Source organism: Papio anubis, chromosome 7, assembly GCF_008728515.1.
Source record: "Papio anubis isolate 15944 chromosome 7, Panubis1.0, whole genome shotgun sequence".
Lineage (NCBI taxonomy): Eukaryota > Metazoa > Chordata > Mammalia > Primates > Cercopithecidae > Papio > Papio anubis.
Window position 1 is genome coordinate 100,400,495 of NC_044982.1, and position 19,124 is coordinate 100,419,618.

At 51.6% G+C, this 19,124-nt stretch overlaps 1 protein-coding gene across 7 annotated transcripts; it reads right to left on the minus strand.

Annotated features, from left to right (window-relative positions):
• Positions 1–548: 548 nt before the first annotated feature.
• On the minus strand, positions 549–17,222 carry ISG20 (interferon stimulated exonuclease gene 20). Of its 7 annotated transcripts, none has more exons than XM_009210885.1 (4): positions 16,892–17,222; positions 16,378–16,629; positions 3,846–3,986; positions 549–784 (listed from the first exon to the last, which is right to left on the minus strand). In XM_009210885.1, the coding sequence occupies exons 2-4, from the start codon at positions 16,603–16,605 to the stop codon at positions 668–670; spliced, it is 486 nt and encodes a 161-aa protein (XP_009209149.1). In that variant the 5' UTR covers positions 16,606–16,629; positions 16,892–17,222; the 3' UTR covers positions 549–667. The 7 variants fall into 7 exon arrangements, with proteins under 7 accessions (XP_009209149.1, XP_003901399.1, XP_009209148.1 ...); XM_003901350.2 differs by having other exon boundaries at positions 3,846–4,046; XM_009210884.4 differs by having other exon boundaries at positions 16,896–17,163.
• Between the last annotated feature and the right edge of the window lie 1,902 nt (positions 17,223–19,124).

Here is a 19,124-nt window from a genome sequence, read left to right on the forward strand (position 1 = left end):
ACAAATACCCTACGAGTTGTTAGAATTCTCATTTTACAGATAGAGAAACTGAGAAGTTCAGTGAGTCACCTTAGGTCAAACAGCTACTAAATGACAAAGACAGGATTCCAACCTACTTCTCTCTGACTCCACAGTTCATTACCTTTCCTTCCTCGTTTTACAAATAAGAGGAGGGGTGACTGGCTCAAGGTTGCTGGGGTGGCACCCTTGACATTTCCTATACCTTCACTTCAAAGTCCACAAATGCTGTGGCACCAAAATCAAGAGGAGCTGAATGCCACCCCAGGAAATAACATCACCTTTCTAGGCATAAATGCACCAGGAATAGGGCTAGAATGCAACAGCAAAGGGTGGGATTAGTAATTAAGCCACATGCTACTTAGATTCCCAAGCTGCATTTTGGACCCACAGGATTCAAGATATTAAGGAAATTGACACTTGCCCACTTCCCCAGCATAAGACTTCATTCCCTCCTAACATCACACAGAAATGGGTCCTGTCTACTGTTAACCCAGCTCGGAGAGAAGAATAAGAAGAGGACCCAGTGATGGCGTAGAGAAAATATAGAGCCACTTTACTATTAAAAATGTATTTTCCAAAAGCAAGGTAGTTGCTGTCCCAAAAAGCCAAAAGCCTCTAGTCCCTGGGGAATGGGCTGGACGGGGCTTCAGTCTGACACAGCCAGGCGGGGCAGCCCTCGGCGGGCTCGGATTCTCTGGGAGATTTGGTAGAGCTCCATCGTTGCCTTCGCATCTTCCACCGAGCTGTGTCCAAGCAGGCTGTTCTGCAGACACAAGTATAGAGTGGGGACTTGGGATGAAGCTGAATTCAGAGGCCCCACGACGGGGTCTTCCCTGGTCACATCCCGATTTCCAGAGTCCCCAGGTGGGTCAGTGGGTGAGAGTCTCTTGAGGTCTCTGACACTCTGGACTTAGGAGATTCAGCAGGTGGCTGGAGCTGGCCTGCCTTCAGCCCTCGGGCCAGTGGCACAAAATCCAGCCTCCTGGGAACCAGGCTGTGCCTTCAAGTCACCTGCAGTCCCGCAAGGTAAGTAGAGGCTGCAGACTTGCTGTCAGACACACACAGTGGCTCCAGCAGCTCTAACAAGGAGCTTCAGGACACGGAGGAGGGAGTGAGGAACTCCAGCTAGGGACACGGGGAAGGGCTGCTCAGAGAGAACACAAGGACATCAATAAATGGAAAGGAAAGACTGCAAGCATTTAGGAGGCAGGGAGAGCATGTGCAGCTAAAATAAGAGACCTGAGAGGGTGGGGGCAGGGGGTGTGTGAAAGATGGTGTGGGGACAGATGGTGGGCCTGGATTTATCACTGAAGGCCTTGAATGCCGAAGTCGGGAGCCTAGACTTTATGGGGTAGTGCTATGGGAGTCAGGGGGCCCTCAGTCCATTCAAGGGAGAAGCGATGACCATTTACCACGTCTTCCATGCACTAGGCTGAAGTTAAACCTCTGAGCTGGATACGATTATTCCCCCATTTTACTGATGATAAAACTGAGGCTCACACACAAGCCAGCCAGTTGTGGAGCTGAGATGTGGATCCTGCAGAGGCAAGTACGCTGGGCAAATCCTCACTGCAGTCACCTTTCATCTCCCTTTGCATCCCCCGCTCAGCCCTGGTGTCCTGGCTAGTACCCAGCATGGGAGCCAGCGGGCTGTTGGACCTGGCTGCATTTTCTTGGTGTCCCTCTGTCGAGAGAGGCCATCCTGCTCTCACAGGGGCTCCTTTTCCAGGCACTCCAGACAGGGTGTTGGGAATACCTGGTTAGGCGGCCTAGCTCAGAAAGGCTTTTTCTCGTTGCCGTTATTATGCTGTCCTGTTTTATTTTTTAATGTTTATTTTTTGGCTTGGACACTCTATCATTCATCAACAAGCAGGTAGCATGGTGGTGTCGTCCGCGCTGTGCCTCTGAATACCTGCCCGTCACCATCCTTGCTTGACAGATGAGGAAACTGAGGCACAGGGAGGTTATGTGCCCTACCACTCTGTTCTATAGAGAGGGAAGCCAAGAACAGAAGAAGAATGCAGCACCAGCATCCTTTATTACCAAGTGGGGAGGTAAAGAGCCCTGGACTTGGAATCAGACAAACCCAGGCTCCAATTCCCAGCTCCCCTGCTTATGAGCTCTGTGACCGTGGGCAAGCCACTTTTCCTCTCTGGGCCTCTGTTTCCTCTTCTGTGAAATGGGCCTGATTATACCTGCCTTAGAGGATGGAATGAGAGATGCCAAGTGCCCAGCATCCTCCACAGGGCTTGGTAAATGGCAGGGTCCTTCCTTTCCTATGCAGCCTAGTCCACCATGCACGCAGCTTGGCGGGGAGCCACAGGCCTGCCATTTCACCCCCTCGAGGGGCAGTAACACCACTGCCCAACTGTGACAGCTCTACCATGTTAGCTCCTTGTGTCCTGTGGGTCAGTTCTAGTCACAGTGATCAGTAGCACCACTGTCCATGTGAGGGGGGCTGGAGAGCTGGTTTCTAGGGGCATCAGTGCAGGCAGGAACTGCGTGGTGGGGTACTGAGCTTCTGAAACAACCAGGCTTAATAAGCCCAGGGACAGAGCCTAGGAGAAGGCCCTGGGTCAGGCTCAAGGCCCCAGACTGAGAACCATAGAGTGACAAGGGCTCCAAGAAAACCCCAGCCTGGCCCTTATGTGCCTCACGTGCCTCAAGGCTAACAGGCCCAGACTCAGGCCTGTTCCCTGCTCCGGACATGGTTCCTGAAGTTCTTACCAGCAGGCGAGGGGCGGGCTCCATGCTCCCCAGCCCCTCACCCAGCCTCAGGCTTTGGCTCACCTGGCCCCACTCCGTATGCCTTCTGCCCTCCTTGACTAAGGCCCTCCAGGCTCTGTTCAGATCTGGTCTCCTGCTCTGCCAGCCCCATCCTTCATCCTGCTCCCAGGGCACTGCCTTTCCCTCCATCAGATACTCTCTACCATGTGTGCTGATGACCTGGTTAAGGGCCACCTCCCAACCAACCAAGAGCTCAAGGACAGAGATGGGTCTTGTTCACCATGTGTCTCTAGGATCTGGCCTAAAGCATGGAGCAGGTGTTTAACAAAGAGCCGTTGACCTGAAGGGTCCCTGTGTGCAGCCCTGGCTCTTAGGGTCTGGCCCCTCTCCCTCTGCCCTTCCCACAGGGTAAACTCCCAACGCCCCACATCTGCATGCCTTTTCCTGCCGGCTTTGCCCGCCAGCCAGGAGTGCTGTGGAATCAGTGCCCAGGAGCAGCAGCAGCTGGAGGTTGATGGGAACTGGTGTACAAATATACCAGTTCCCTGGCTCCTGCTGTGAGACACATCTGAGGTGAGGTGTGTGTTTTACACCATTGCCCAGAGTTCTATGGTGGGAGCAAGCTTCACTTCCCACAGGGTGACTGGCTTGATTTCAACAACAAAAGCAAACCTTTGTTGGGTGTTTCTCCTTCCCTGCCCTCATCCTCACTCTACCAGCCCAGGGACCAGGCACAGCAGGACCTACCATCAATGCCTCGGGCAGGCTGCCGAGGTGGTGTGCGAGGGCATGAGGGAGGAGGAAGAAGGGGAGGGGACAGGGAGGGAGAAGGGGAAGAAGGGGAGGAGAGCGAGGAGGTGGGGGAGGGGGAGGAGGGCAAAGGGGGAGGGAGAGGAGGGCAAAGGGGGAGGGGGAGGAGGGAAAGGAGGAGGGGGAGGAGGGAAAGGAGGAGGGGAAGGAGGAAGAGGAGGGGGAGGAGGGAGAGGAGGGGGAAGAAATGAAGACAGGTGAGGAGGAAGGGAAGGAGACGAGAGGGAGGAGGGGGAAGAGGAGGGGGAGGAGAGGGAGGAGGGGGAGAAGGACAAGGAGGTTCTCACCTGGATGCTCTTGTGCAGGAGGCGCTCACTCAGCACCCGCAGGGAGACACGTCTGCAGTGGTCCAGCTTGGCCTCACGCCACAGCAGCATGTCGGCGGACGTGTCATAGATTGTGTAGCGGCTCATGTCCTCTTTCAGTGCCTGGAAGTCGTGCTTCAGGTCATGACCCACCACCAGCTTGCCTTTCAGGAGCTGCAGGATCTGGCCAGGAAGACATGTGCCCACCCCTACATGACCCAGCATCCTCTGGGTGGGTCTGGGGCTGGCAAGGGAGCAACCCCTCCTTGAATGGCTGTGTGACCTTGGGCAAATTATCATCCCTCCCTGGGCTTCAAATATATCATCTTTGAAAAGAAGAGATTGGACTAGGTCCCTCCTCACACTTGATAGTTTCAGTCTGTGCCAAAAGCCTACCTGGGCTCCTTTGGGAGCTGCACTGTGTAGGAGCAATGATAAGTACGTCTTGAGTATTTCCCGGGCGCCAGACATGCCTCAAAATCCGTCATGCATATTATGCTGTTTAATCTTCCCAACAATTCTATTGTGGCAGGCAGAATAATGACCTCCCAAAGATGTCCACACCCTAGTCCCCAGGATCTGTGAATACATTACCCGGCAAAGAGGAATGAAAATTCCGGGCAGAATTTAGATTGCTAATCAGTGAACCTTCAAATGGGGAGATTGCCTGGCCTACCCATGTGGGCCCAACATAATCACAAGGCTCCTTACATGTGGAGGTCAGAGTGAATCCACGTGAGGAAAACAGGCTGTTGCTGGCTTTGAAGATGGAGGGAAGGGCCGTGAGTCAAGGTATTCAGGCAACCTCTAGAAGCCAGAAAGGGCAAGGAAATGGATTCTTCCCCAGAGCATCCCGAAGGAACCGAGCCCCACTGACACTGATTTTAGCCCAGTGAGACCCACGCTGAACTTGGAAACTACAGAACTGTAAGAGAATACATCTGTGTTGCTGTGACCCACTAAGTTGATGGCTTCCTTACGGCAGCCACAGAAAACTAACAGTGAGGAGGGAGCACCGCATTTAACTGAGTTTTACAAAGGAAATATCCGAAACGCAGACAAGTAACATGCCCAGGCTTACTCTGATGATTTTAAAACAAGTTTGCAAATTCCTTGATACTCTTCTTAAAAAAAGATGGAAAAAAATTCCCCTCCCTTTGCATATGGGCTGGGCTGTATGATTTCTGACTTCTGTCTGGGACAGGAATTCTATAAGAAGTCCGGCCACCAGCCAGGCATGGTGGCTCATGTCTAATCCCAGCACTTTGGGAGGCTGAGGCAGGCGGATCACCTGAGGCCAGGAGTTTGAGACCAGCCTGGCCAACATGGTGAGACCCTGTCTCTACTAAAAATGCAAAAACTACACGGACGCGGTGGCTAGTCCCAGTTACTCGAGAGGCTGAGGCAGGAGAATTGCTTGAACCTGGGAGGGAGATTGCAGTGAGCTGAGATTGTGCCACTGCACTCCAGCTTGGGCGACAGTGAGACTCCATCTCAAAAAAAAAAAAAAAAAAAAATCTGGCCACCCCAAAGCCACCATGCTGGAGAGACCATGCGGAGAGCCACCGAGATAGTGATGTGGCCAAGGCAGGCCAGCACCAGCCACCAGACAGGTGGGTGAGCAAACCTTCCAATGGTTCCAGCCTTCAAGGTGCCTTAACTGACGGCCTGTCCTGCTGCAGAGCACCTGCCCAAATTGCAGGTGGCTGAGCGAAATAAGTATTGACATTGTTAGAACCAGTAAGTTTTGGTGTGACTTGCCAAGCACCATTTGATAACTGGGAGTCACACGGCTAGTTAGTGGCAGAGCCAGGCCTTGAAGCCAGTGGGCTGAATCCAGAGCCTGCCTGCCACTGCCACACTGAGCCAGAAGAGTGAACAACCACTCCAGGCCTCCAGCAGCCCAGAGGCCCAGCTGTGAGTGCCCCAGCCCTGCGTTCCTTGCCTCGCCTCCCACATGGACAGCCTGCTCTGCTCTGATCACACAGGCCAGTCAACTTGCTTTCACTTGACTGCCACTGGAAAGGATGGGAAGGGGACCTGAAAATAGAACAGATGCGAGCTGTATTAGGGAAAGGGGCGGCTCGTGGCTAGTTCAGGCCCACTTTGGACAGCTCTAGGACAGCCTTTGTCTCCTTCTCTGCATGCAGCCCACGACCTTAGCGTGTGCCCCAGGAAAGAGCCTTCTGGTGGCTAACACCTTCCCCACAGCCTGCTTCTCCTTCTAGATGGCCAGCGGCCTCCCGGAACATCATGTGGTCCCTTTCACATGTTCTCCCCTGGCAACCACAGAAGACTGAGGCTCAGAGAGGAGATGTGAGTTGCCCAGGGTCACGATGCGGGAAGCAGAATCTGTCCCTCCACTGTCAACAGGCAGGGTCACCGGCCCGCCCTGCCGTCCACATGGTCTGTTTGGAGGCCTTCTCTGGACAGAGCTCATGCTCAACTTAGAGGACTGGGGAGAGTGTGCTAGAGAATGAAGGGGCGCTGCTCCTGAACCACACCAGCGCTTCTCAAGCTTGAGTGCGCTAGAGGCCACCTGGGAAATGGCGATAAAACTGAAGCTTTAAAATATGACAACAGGCACACGACCTCAGAGCAGCAGCTCAAGGGAAACTGTGTAGAGGAAACTGCCTAGCACACAGCGGCGGGGCAGAAACGGCACGGGGTGTGGAGAGATGTGGGTGTGTGGGCGGCCATGGGTCACGTGTCTTTTCTTGCTAACATCCTTTGTGCTCCTGAACAATGTGGCCTGTTTTCCCCTTCTAGGGGCTTGGCTCAGGCCCAGTTCACACAAAGCCCTGAAGGAACTCATCCACCATCCCAGAGGCAGCTACAGCTGGGCCCAGACATAGAAGGAACGAGTCATCGTGATGTGGATTCCCAGGAAACTCGTCACTTCCCGAGCCTGAGAGTCTGGAGAGGGGAAGTAGGGGTCTACATGAGGCACTATGGGAGTCACCACGAGACAAACAGAATAAGAGGGAGAGGAAAAGCCAAGGAAGGAAGAGGAAGAAGGGAAAGAACAGAACCATCTATTTAGCAGAGAGACACCACTCTTTGGGACAAAGACTCTGGGAAGGAAGAGACGCTGGAACTTGCTGTGTGACCTCAGGGATATCAAAGACCCTCTCTGGGCTTCAGTTTTCCCATTTGTAAGGTGAGGGTCCAGACTGGTGAGGCCTGAGTGGCCCTTTAGCAGCCAAGGCTAAACAGACTGAGGCAGGTCTGAAAAGGGAAGGAGTTGGGCATCTGCTGGAGTCCAGGGGTCGGCGAAAGGCACTGGCAGGCTGGCCTTGGGGCTGTGTGACCTGCTGGCCCCAGGATCTGCCCTGAGTCAGTGTCATGAGGCAAGTGTGTCAGACTTTGCCACTTTCAAACACAGGGGGAGGAGTCTCTCAAGTTCCTGGAAAGAACTGGGGTGGGGCTGGGGGATGGGACATTTACTGATCTCTTAGCAGCCTGGCACTGTGCCAGACACTTTCCTTACCTCGTCATGAAGCTCCTCAATGAGATTATTCTTAATTCCATTTTACAGAGGAGGGAGCCCAGAATCAGAGAGATTAAGGGGCTTGCCCAAGTCACACAGCTAGTCAGCTGAAAGCTGCAGTGCTGTGTCTGGATCCACCTGACGCCATCATTGTTACTGTAGTTGTTATTATTAGCACAAGGACCAAGGGACAGGGCACTACCAGGCACACAATGATAACCCTACATACCATCTGACCCACCAGCAAAGCGGGCCGCAGGGCAGTGTGCACCCAGGTCACACGCAGGGGAGTACCAGGCCAGGTGCTGCCTGCACACACCTTCCGCTGCATTTCCACTCTACTCCAAGTATTTCCCAGATGTGCCTGATGCAAAAATCCTGGAGGGCCAGGCCCTACACAGACTTACTAAATTGAAATCTCCAGGGAGGGGTGTCAGCAACTGTTTCAGGGGATTCTTCCCATCTAACAAGTCTGCACTGAATCCCACTGAGCAGTCCAGAGCCTGCTGCCTCTACCATGCATTCATTCATCTATTGTACATTAGTTCATATACCAATTCATTCATTCTTGACTGCCAGGAGAGGCTATGAGTAAGGGGCTCTGAAGAATGTTGTTCTTGCAGAGGACCAGGTCCCTTACTATCACCTTCTGGAGTGGCTCCAGCCCCAGTCTTTGCTCTTGTCCCCTGCCAAGCTCCCTTGGTGTCCCTGCCCCCGGCTAGTGCCTGGTTCCCACAAGGCCGCTTATCCTGGGGCAAATCTGGGTATTGAAGCCTTCCTCCTTCATCTGGCTGAGCCCCAGAAAGACCTGCCAGGTGGCAGGGCCCCAACAGGACACTCCCACCTGTGCAAGCACTATCGGACTGGCTACAGCTGAAATCTCTCCCTGTTCACAAGCTACCATGACTTCCCTTCTGTCTGCATCTGGGTCCGCAACCACGGTGCTTCCCAGGCTGGATGCCCCTCTTTATGCTGGGTTGACATTAAAAGAGCATTCAGTCACAAAAGTGATTTGCAAGTTACTAAAAATTACTGTTAGACTTTTTAAAAAGGAAAAAGAAAAACATTAACTCACCAGGTGGGACCCCCGAATGTCAGCAGTGATTTGTATCATAGCTTCCTGCATGTCCTTAGGCAAATCACTGCCCCTCTCTGGATGCCAGGCTCCAGTGCATAGATTCCCTCCTGTGCTGACACTTTCATTTGTGGGGCTCTCTATAGACCGGGGTTTCTTAGCCTCAGCACTGTTGCCATGTGGGGCCAGATATTTCTTTGTTATGTGTGCGTGGCAGGGGAGGGAGCTGCCCTGGGCATTGTGAGATGTTTGGGAGCTCTCTGGTCTCTACCCACTAGATGCCGGCCACTGTGACAACCAGAAATGTCTCCCAACATTGCTAAATATCCCCTCTATATAATGGTCAGACACAAAGATGTCAGATCATAAGGATTTACATTATAACATAATGTCGCCACATTACAATAAATAAAAAGGAATGGAGTGGGGGGCCTCCACTCACATCAGTGGCCTAAAGTGCTAGCACTCCTGGGTGGACTTGGGACTCCCTGGAGCCTCCTGACCACTATGGGCTACCTTATTGCTGGCTGCTGGCTGGGCACACTCACTACTCCTTACTGGTAGGAGAGAGAGAGGTGAGGGGCCTTTGAAAAATGCCTGCATAGCCAGGTGCAGTGGCTCATGCCTGTAATCCCAATACTATGGGAGGCCAAGGCGGGAGAATTGCTTGAGGGCAGGAGTTCAAGACCAGCATGGCCAACGTGACGAAACCCCGTCTCTACTAAAAATACAAAAATTAGCTAGGCGTGGTGGCACATGCCTGTAATCCCAGCTACTCAGGAGGCCGAAACACAAGAATCACTTGAGCCTGGGAGGCGGAGGTTGCAGTGAGCCAAGATTGCGACACTGCACTCCAGCCTGGACGACAGAGCAAGACTCTGTCTCAAAAAAAAGAAAAAAGAAAAAAGTGCCTGCATGAAACCAAGGGCTGGCCAACCCTAGACTCACCTGAGAGGTGTCACCTTGTCTTGTGGGGTCTCATCAAAGGGCTGTTAGGCTTCTGCCCTTTGGGGGCTCTCGGCACGTTTAGGGGCCTGTGAGCCTGATCTGTCTTTGGGATTAAAACATTACGGATGATAAATGGGATCAAACTGCCTCCGGAGCCTCCAACAAATTGACACTCAGTGTCCTCATCCACAGAGACAAATAATGACCGTTACTGGGCCACATTTCTACTCATGTGCTATGCAGGACATCGCCCCTTACATACATTGGACACTTAGCATTTATAGAGTGCATTCACACACACTGAGCATGGGATCTGAATACCACAGCTCCAGCTCCGGAGCCAGAATCTGAGTCTCTGCTCTACCCCTTCCTTGGACAGCTTTCTCAGTCTCATACTTCAGTTTCCTCATCTGTAAAATGGGAATGATGGTACTAGTTCAGGGTTGTGCGGGGAGAGTATGAAACGTGCTCAGAATAGTGCCTGGGCCATGGGGCTGGATACACCTGTACTATTTAATCATCTCTGTGTTACAAAGGATCCTACTTAGGGGAGCACAAAGAGGTTGAGCAATAAGCTAGAGGACACAGCAATCCAGAGGCAAAGCTGGGATTGGATCCCCATGCACCCCACTCTAAAGACAGTGTGCTTACTCCCTGTCCGTCAGGGTGGTGCATCACCGCATTTCGACAGCAAAGGCCAACACAAGGGCAGAGACAATTTTACTCCATGCAGCTGCCAGAACTCCTTTGTATTTATGAAAATCAGTTCAACTTCAATCCCACAAACATTCTCAAGTCACCTGTGTGCAAAACACAGGTTCCAGTCTGGGGGCAGATGAAGTGTATAGTAAGAGCTGTGGAAATAGGCAGATGGTGTGGGTGAATGGACAAGCTATGAAGTGCATCAGCAACAGCAAGGAGGGCCAGAGACCAGGGATCAGTGGGGCGGGGATGGTGGGCAGGAGTGGATAAGTGCATCATAAAGGTCTCTTCTGGCCTGAGGCTGCCAGAATGATGGTATTTCTAGGGATGGGGATAGGAGAGACTGGGAGTTGGCTGAAATGCATGGTAGGCAATGGCCGACCTATGGGAGAAAGCAAGAAAGGCAGGTAGATAGGGGTTTGGAGAGCCTGACTGCTGGGTGCTGAGCTGGGGGAACCTTAGGCAATAGGGAGCCATGGGAGATATTTGAATGGGGGAGGCGGCGATGATCTGAGCCAGGTTTTGGGAAGTTCTTGCAAACATCAGCTGTGAACCAGGCACTGCGCTTAGGGCCACAGTCCATGTCACTGCATCTGACCCGCATGAGACCAGGCAGGAGGCACTACGAGTCCTCTTCTATGATTAGGGAATGGAGTCTCAGAAAGTTCAATAACTTGCTGACAATTGCACAAACCTATAGGTGATGGAGCAGGAACTGAGAAGCCCAGATGTGGTTCCAAAGACCCGCCTGGTCTTCGAACCCCTGCCTCGTCGTTCAGTGGCTATCAAGTGCCCAGTCTGAGCAGGGTTCTGTGTCACATGCTGAAAGCGTTGGACTTCGCATAGCCTCTAACTATGAAACAAAAGCATTTCTGCACCAAATCTGGATGAAGACTGAGGCATCCAGGCCCCTAGGCCAATGCTCAAGGGCGCCCAGGGAATTGTGGTTTTACAGGTCTGGATGTACAGGGACTGGGAGAGGCCCTACTCTACTGCCTCCTTTCCCCCTGCTCTAGGCTCCTCTGCCCCCTTCTGTCACTCTGATGAGGAGGGAAACTGGGGACGAGGCGGAGGGAGAGGGACATACTGTCCACCCTGACTACTCAGTGGGAATCTGAGGGTGGGGAGCTCCTCGTGGTGTCCCTGGGCCTCCCATCAGCACCTGAACAGACTCCCACCTCTTCTTCACGTTGCCCTCCCCTTTTTGGTGACACACCGAATGTTTTCTTCCTTTCCTAACGTTTTCTTCACTCCAATTCTCTGTCTGCCAAAGATGATGCAGGCCCTTGTAACTGCTCCCTTTTTTTTTTTTTTTTTGGAGACCAAGTCTCACTTTGTCTCCTAGGCTGGAGTGCAGTGGCACAATCCCAGCTCATTGCAACCTCCGCCTCCTGGGTTCAAGCAATTCTTCTGCCTCAGCCTCCCAAGTAGCTGGGATTACAGGCACGTGCCACCATGCTCAGCTAATTTTGTATATTTAGTAGAGACGGGGTTTCACCATGTTAGCCAGGCTGATCTCGAACTCCTGACCTCTGGTGATCTGCCCACCTTGGCCTCCCAAAGTCCTAGGATTACAGGCATGAGCCACCACGCCTAGCCTCTGACTCTTATCATCATCTTTTTTCTCACTCCCATCTATCCTGCATGGTACTCCTATTCTAGTTTTCTTGAAACTGGTTTTTATCCTCCCATGCATTGCTCAAGAATCTTCAATGGCTCCCTGTGGCCCATTTAATTGCCTACATAGACTCTCCTCCACTTCTTTCAAATACCACCAGCTTCAGAGTCTTTCCAGAACCATGATGATATACTGTGACCATCCCCAGGGTTCCCACACTATACTGTTGATACAGGTTGAGCATCCCAAATACGAATGCTCCAGAATCCTAAACGTTTTGAGTGCCAACATGACACTCAAAGGAAGTGCTCATTGGAACATTTCAAGTTTCAGATTTTCAAATTTGGGATGCTCAACCAGTAAGTATAATGCAAATATTCCACAGTCCAAAAAAATCCAAAATCTAAAACCCTTCTGGTCCCCAGCATTTCAGATAAGGGCTACTCAATCTGTACTTCTAGAACAGTGTTGTCCAATAGAAATATAATGCAAGTCACAGATGCAATTTTTTTTTTTTTTTTTTTTTTTGAGACAGAGTCTTGCTCTGTCACCCAGGCTGGAGTGGCAGTGGCACAATCTTGGCTCACTGCAACTTCCACCTCCTGGGTTTAAGTGATTCTACTGCCTCAGCCTCCCGAGTAGCTTAGATTACAGGCACCCACCACCACGCCTGGCTAATTTTTGCATTTTCAGTAGAGACGGGGTTTCACCATGTTGGCCAGGCTGGTCTTGAACTTCTAACCCTAAGTGATCTGCCTGCCTTGGCCTCCCAAAGTGCTGAGATTACAGGTGTGAGCCACCATACCCAGCCCACAAATGTAATTTTAAATCACCCAACAGCCATATTTCAAAAGGTAAAAAGTAAACAAGTGAAATTAATTTTAATGTTTTATTTAACCTAACATATGCAAAATACTATCATTTCAACAGGTAATCAATATAAAAGTTATTGAGACATTTTATGGCTCTTTTAAATTTTTAATTATTATTATTTTTTAATAGAGACAGGGTCTCTGTCACCCAGGCTGCAGTGCAGTGGCATGATCATAGCTCGGTACAGCCTCAAAGTCCTGGGCTCAAGCAATCCTTCACGTCAGCCTCCTCGAGTAGCTGGGACTACAAGTATGCACCACCATGCCTGGCTAATTTTTATTTTATTTTATTTTATTTTATTTATTTTTTTATGTAGAGGAGGTCCCACCATCTTGCCCAGGCTGGTCTCAAACTCCTGGGCTCAAGTCATCCTGCTGCACTGGCCTCCCAAAGTGTTGGGATTACAGCCATGAACCACTGCATCTGGCCTGTCTCTTTTTTAAAAACAAGCCTTTGGCCAAATGCAGTGGCTCATGACTTAATCCCAGCACCTTGGGAGGCTGAGGTGGGTGGATCACTTGAGGCAGGAAGTTCGAGACCAGCCTGGCCAACATGGTGAAACCCCATCTCTCATGAAAATACAAAAACAGACGTGGTGCACAGCTACTTGAGAGGCTACTTGGGAGGTCAAGGCGGGAGAATCTCTTGAACCTGGGAGATGGAGGTTGTAGTGAGTGGAGATCGCGCCACCATGCTCCAGCCTGGGCGATAGAGCAAGACTCCGTCTCAAAAGAACAACAAAAACAACAACACAAATCCAGTGTGGACTTTACACTTACAGCACATCTCAGTTCAAACCAACTACACTCCAGGTCTGAATTCAGCCTACTAGCAGCATATGGCTGCTGGGGACCCCATTGGACAGCATAGTTCTAGAGACTGTAAGCCTGAGTTTGGATTCCTGAGCAGTTGTCTCATATTCCAGCTATCTTAACAGCGCAAGTTATTCAGTTTATAGGTTGAAGTGTGTCCCGCTCTCTCAAATTCATATGTTAAAATCCTAACCCCCAATACCTCAGATTGTGATTTATTTGGAAACAAGGTTGTTGCAGATAGAATTAGTTCAGGTAGGATGACGTCACACTGGAGTAGGGTGGGCTCATAATCCAATATGATTGGTGTCCTTTGAAAAAGAGGAAGTTGGCCAGGCATGGTGATTCATGCCTGTAATCCCAGCACTTTGGGAGGCCAAGGCGGGCAGATCACCTGAGGTCGGTAGTTCAAGACCAGCCTGGGCAACACAGCAAAACCCTGTCTCTACTAAAAAATACAAAAATTAGCCAGGCATGGTGGCAGATGCCTATACTACAACTTGGGAGGCTGAGGCAGGAAAATTGCTTGAACCGAAGAGGTGGAGATTGCAGTGAGCCGAGATCGTGCCACTGCAGTCCAGCCTGGGCAACAGAGTGACTGTCTCAAAAAAAAAAAAAAGAGGAAGATAACCAGGTGCGGTGGCTCATGCCTGTCATCCCAGCACTTTGGGAGGCCAAGGCAGGTGGATTGCTTCAGACCAGCCTGGCCAATATGGTGAAACCCTATCTATACTAAAAATACAAAAATTAGCTGGGTGTGGTGGCTCGCGCCTGTAGTCCCAGCTACTCAGGAGGCTGAGGCAGGAGAATCACTTGAGCCTGGGAGGCAGAGGTTGCAGTGAGCCGATATCCTGCCACTGCACTCCAGCTTGGGCAACAGAGCGAGATTCCGTCTCAAAAATAAAAAATAAAAATAAAAAGAGGAAGTTTAGAGACACACAGAGAGAATGCCATGTGAACATAAAGGCAGAGATCTGGGTGAGGCATCTATAAGCCAAGGTACCCCAAAGCTTGCCAACAACCCCCAGAATCTGGGAGAGAGGCAGGGAACAGATTCCCACTCACAACCCTCAGAAGGAACTAACCTGGCCGACACTTGGATATCAGACTGCAGCCTCCAGAACCCAGAGACAGAACATTCCTGTTGTTTAAGCCACCCAGTGTGTGGTGCTTTGCTATGGCAGCCCTAACAAACTAATAATCAAGTGAGCTCCAGTTTCCTCATCTGTAATATGGGGATAATAAGGTAAACAATCATGGCCAGATGCGGTGGCTCATGCCTGGGACTTTGGGAGGCCGAGGTGGGCGGAGCACCTGAGGTCAGGAGTTTGAGCGAGACCAGCCTGGCCAACATGGTGAAGCTCCATCTCTACCAAAAATACAAAAAAAAAAGTAGCCAGGCGTGGTGGTGGGTGCCTGTAGTCCCAGCTACTTGGGAGGCTGAGGCAGGAGAATCACTTGAATTTTGGAGGCAGAGGTTGCAGAGAGCCAAGATCGCGTCACTGCACTCCAGCCTGGGTGACAGAGTGAGACTCCGGTTAAAAAAATAATAATAAAACAGACAAACAATAAAACAATCATAATAGCTAACTTTTTTTTTTTTTCCCTGGCTCTGTTGCCCAGGCTGGAGTGCAGTGGTGCCATCTTGGCTCACTGTAGCCTTGACCTTCTGAGCTCAAGCAATCCCAGCTGCTGGAGTAGCTGTGACCACGGGCATGTGCCACCATGCCCAGCTAATTTTTGTGGTTTTTGTTTTTGTTTTTTGTAGAGATGGGGTTTCTCCATGTTGCCCAGGCTGGTCTTGAACTCCTGAACTCAAGTCACCCACCCGCCTCCATCTCCCACCGTGCTGGGATTATAGACGTGAGCCACTGCACCCAGCCAATAGCTAACATGTTTTTGAGTACTTATTTAGGTACTCTCTCTAGACTCTTTCTCAATCCTCACAATAACCCAACGAAGTTGCTACTACTATTATCCTTCTTTTCTTTCACTAGGTGCAAAGAGGTTGAGTAACTTGCCTATGGTACCTTAGCTGTTAAGTAATGGGAGCTGAGATTGAAACTGACCCTCTTAAGTCTGCGTTAACAGTTCCTGAGAACCCGCCTGGCAGGGCTGTTTGTGAGAAGTGAATGAGCTCAGGAATGGCCAGTGCTTAGGGGAGCAGCCAGTGCATAGTGAGTGCTCAGTCAATAGTAGCTATTGTTGTCACTTCTTCCCCAGCACCTGGAGCCTGGCACGGGTTGGGTGTGTGCTGCTGAGAGGAACCTGTATTCTTCTTGGACTTCCTCAAACCCCACCATGGCGTCTAGAAACTGACGAGCTCGCCTGCCCTTCTGAGATTTCCCAGGGGTGGCTAACCCTGTTGACGCCTTTTAAGTTTTGCTTTCCACTTAGTAATTCAGAGAAACAGAAAGTGAGACCTGGAGATGATCTCACAATCAGCTAAGAGCAAGACTGTAGGAAATCCCTGGACCACAAACTCAGGATTCAAACTGAGCAGACAGCCTACTCTGGGTCAGAATGCTAGCCTGGGAGCAAGGTCCACCCTCAGCCCAAGAGGCTCAGCCGGTTCTCCAGGACTGGGAGGGCCAAAGCCTCTGGCCGGGGCCTCAGCCAAGAATCCTCTCATTTCCCCACAGGTCTCACCAGTGGCAACCTGGGGTAGAGGGAAGAATGGGGAATGTAGACCCCAAGTCACTCAGTTTGGGACTGAGTGAGTCAGATGGGACTCAGTTTCCCCATTTTAAGACCGGCAAGTTGGACCAGATCCAGATAGATGCCCCAAAGGCAGCTCCCAGATGTGAGTCTATGGTTCTCTGAAGACAGGAAGCCTTCTCCAGGATGTGATGGAGACACCACCAGCTTTCTCCCAGCAGCAGTGTGGGAAATCTTACAAGCGGGGTCACAGGTCACAGATAGGCACCGGGGGAAGGGGCCAGGGAAGTGGGAGAGGGGTGGTTTCCGTAGTCCCTGCTGGCCTGGCCTTCACTCACCTCCAGCCTGGCCACGGCAAATGGAGTGGCCCCCACCATGTGCTGAGGGGTGACCCCGCTGACCCGTGTTCTGTAATCGGTGATCTCTCCCTCAGGCCGGATGAACTTGTCGTACAGCACAGCACCGTGGACGTTCACGAGGCTGCAACGAGCCAGGCCGCTCTCCCGGTGGGGCCCCATCCCCACCATCTCGCAGTCCATGGCCACCACCTCACGGCTCCCAGCCATGTTCCTTGGGGACCCTCAGAGATGCTGGAGAGAGGGGTATGGGTGGCGGTCTCACGCTTGGGCAAACCAAGCCTCCAGGTGTCCTCAGCCAACCCCAGCTGGCCTTACCCTCCACCCTGCCCTTTGTGTCCAACACCACCTGGCCACAGTGGAAGCTGGCCTCTTGCCTTCCCCCTCCCCCTGCCTTACCCTGCCCGTGGGTCCCAGGGCCTCTGCCCAGCAGCCTGGGGACCGGGAAGTCCCCTCCCGCGGCCTCCCCAGCTGCTGCTCCAGCTCCCGCGCTCACTTGCCTGCCTCTGCGCCCTCAGCTCACGTCTGCCTCTCTGCTGCCACTGCTCAGCTACTGCAGCTGCTCTCAGCAGTGACTCATCTCTAACTCCAAGCCGGCATCCCGACCCTGTTTCAGTTTCTGGTTTGTTATCAAGTGAAGTCAGGGGCGGAAGGCCGGGCACGTGGGCTGGGCTGCTCCATCTCCTGGGCTACCGGCAGGTGGGGAGCTCAGCTCCGGGCCGAGTCAGGGCTGACGGAGCTGGCAGACTCCATGTCAGGGTGCCCCTCCTTTGCCCCGGCCCTCCCCCTCCTCAGATGACGCATCTGACGTTCGTTCATTCGTGGAGTGGATTGCAACATCTTTGTTTCCTTTCTCACCCTCCACCCAGAGAATAAACATCCCCAGGACTGGAGCTCAGGGAATGTCCCACAACTAAGTTCTGGGGCCTGCTACCAGTCTGATACTCAGTGGTCTCTTATGGGGACAGGGAAGCTGGTTCTTGGGACATACAGGCTTTTATTGGAATGGGCAGGAGAAAGTTGTGGTGGGGGTGGCTAGCCCCCACTTCCAACCCAGGGAAGGCGAGGAGCAGAGAGGGAGCCCTTATAGGCCTCCGTGGGCTCCGGATGCCTCAATGAGCTCTGCCTCCAGTGGGGCTGACACTGTGAGGGTGAAGGAGAAGCAGGCCTTGGGGGAGCCCCCACCAGCCAGGGCACACTTCCCTGGGTCCACACTTTCCCAGGCTAGGACTTTGAGCTATCAGAACAGTGCCTGCCAGATAGGGAGGGCTCGGTATTTAGTGAATGACAAATGAGTTACAACTGGGGCAGAAAGAAAATCAGCTTTCAATGAGGAAAGTGCTTGTCTTTTACTGTGGTGAGATCCAACAAGAAGCTGAGCGTTCCCCACGCTTGCCTCCTACCCCAGATCTGTGCAGAATCTACATTGATCCCTCCAACCTGATTGCCTCCCAGTGTCATGAAGATCTGTGGTTTGAAAAGTAACTTCCCTAGGTCTGTGATATTTTCACCAAGTGGGATTTGGATACCCAACTTTAACAGACCTCAAAAATAAAACCAAACACTGAAATATGTCTTCATAAGAAAGCATTGCTCCTGCTTATTGTTCACTGGATGCAAATTTGAGGTGTTTGAGGATTTTTGGTTCCCATCCTGAATAAGCAACTTTTGCTTTACTTCAGACTGTGTGGGGACTTTTTGCTTTTCAAATGCATAAAAGTTATCCTGATTTAGGAGGAAATGAAGTAACATTCCTGTTACTTTATAGGAACATGTACTTAAAAAGTAACCCCCTAAAGATCCAATTGTAGGTTTGATTCTACAATCCCCACAGGACCCCCAAGTGCCCCGTGGTGATCCTCAGGAACATCTTGGCTGCAACCCCTCACACCTTCACCTCCGCTCACCTCCTTGGGTCTCAGACAGAGCACATCCCACTCCTCCAATATTTTCCCCATGCATCTGTGCCTGCTCTGTGTGACCTGAGCTGCCTCTAATTCTTACCCTTTCCTGTGGAAGCCCTACCCTAGTCCTCACCTGCCTGGCCCGTGTGACTGCAGGAGTTGCTCCCGGGTCTCCCACCTCCATCTTCATGCCCTGCTCAAAATGGTCCTTTGAGTCCTACCATATTACATTTCCCAGAATCTAATCTCTTGTACTGTTCATGATTGAGGCACTGCTCAAGAAATTTAGTGATTTCCTGTTGTCCAAAAAAAAAAAAAAAATCAAATCTCAACTCCAACAGCTTCCAGAACCTCTTCCATCAGCCCACCAGCCTTGCCAACCTCATCTTGCATCACTATCCAATCCGAGGCCTTTCTTTTAGGTTTAAACCCACATTCAGGGCTTTGGTTTATGCACATGGTGACTTCTGTCAAACTATCAGCAGGCTGTTCTGAAACCCCCTGCATCTCCCAAGGACTAGGTCTGATGGCCAGAGGGACCAGTAAGATCGGGTCTCTGCTTCAGGTGGACGAGACAGGCAGTGCTACAAAGGTAAGCCCCTCTCCTGTGCCCTTACCACTCCCACCTCCCCTACTTCCTTCCAACCACACTGGCTCTTTCTGTCTTCCTCCAACATTCTGGTCATGCTCCTGTCTCAAGGCCCGGGCATTTGCTGTCCCCTTACTCCTGAAAGGTCTTCCAATGTGGCCTGGGGGGTCACATTGCTCCCATTCCATGACGTCTTTCCATGAAGCTATCCCTGACCTATTTAAAACCGCACTTCC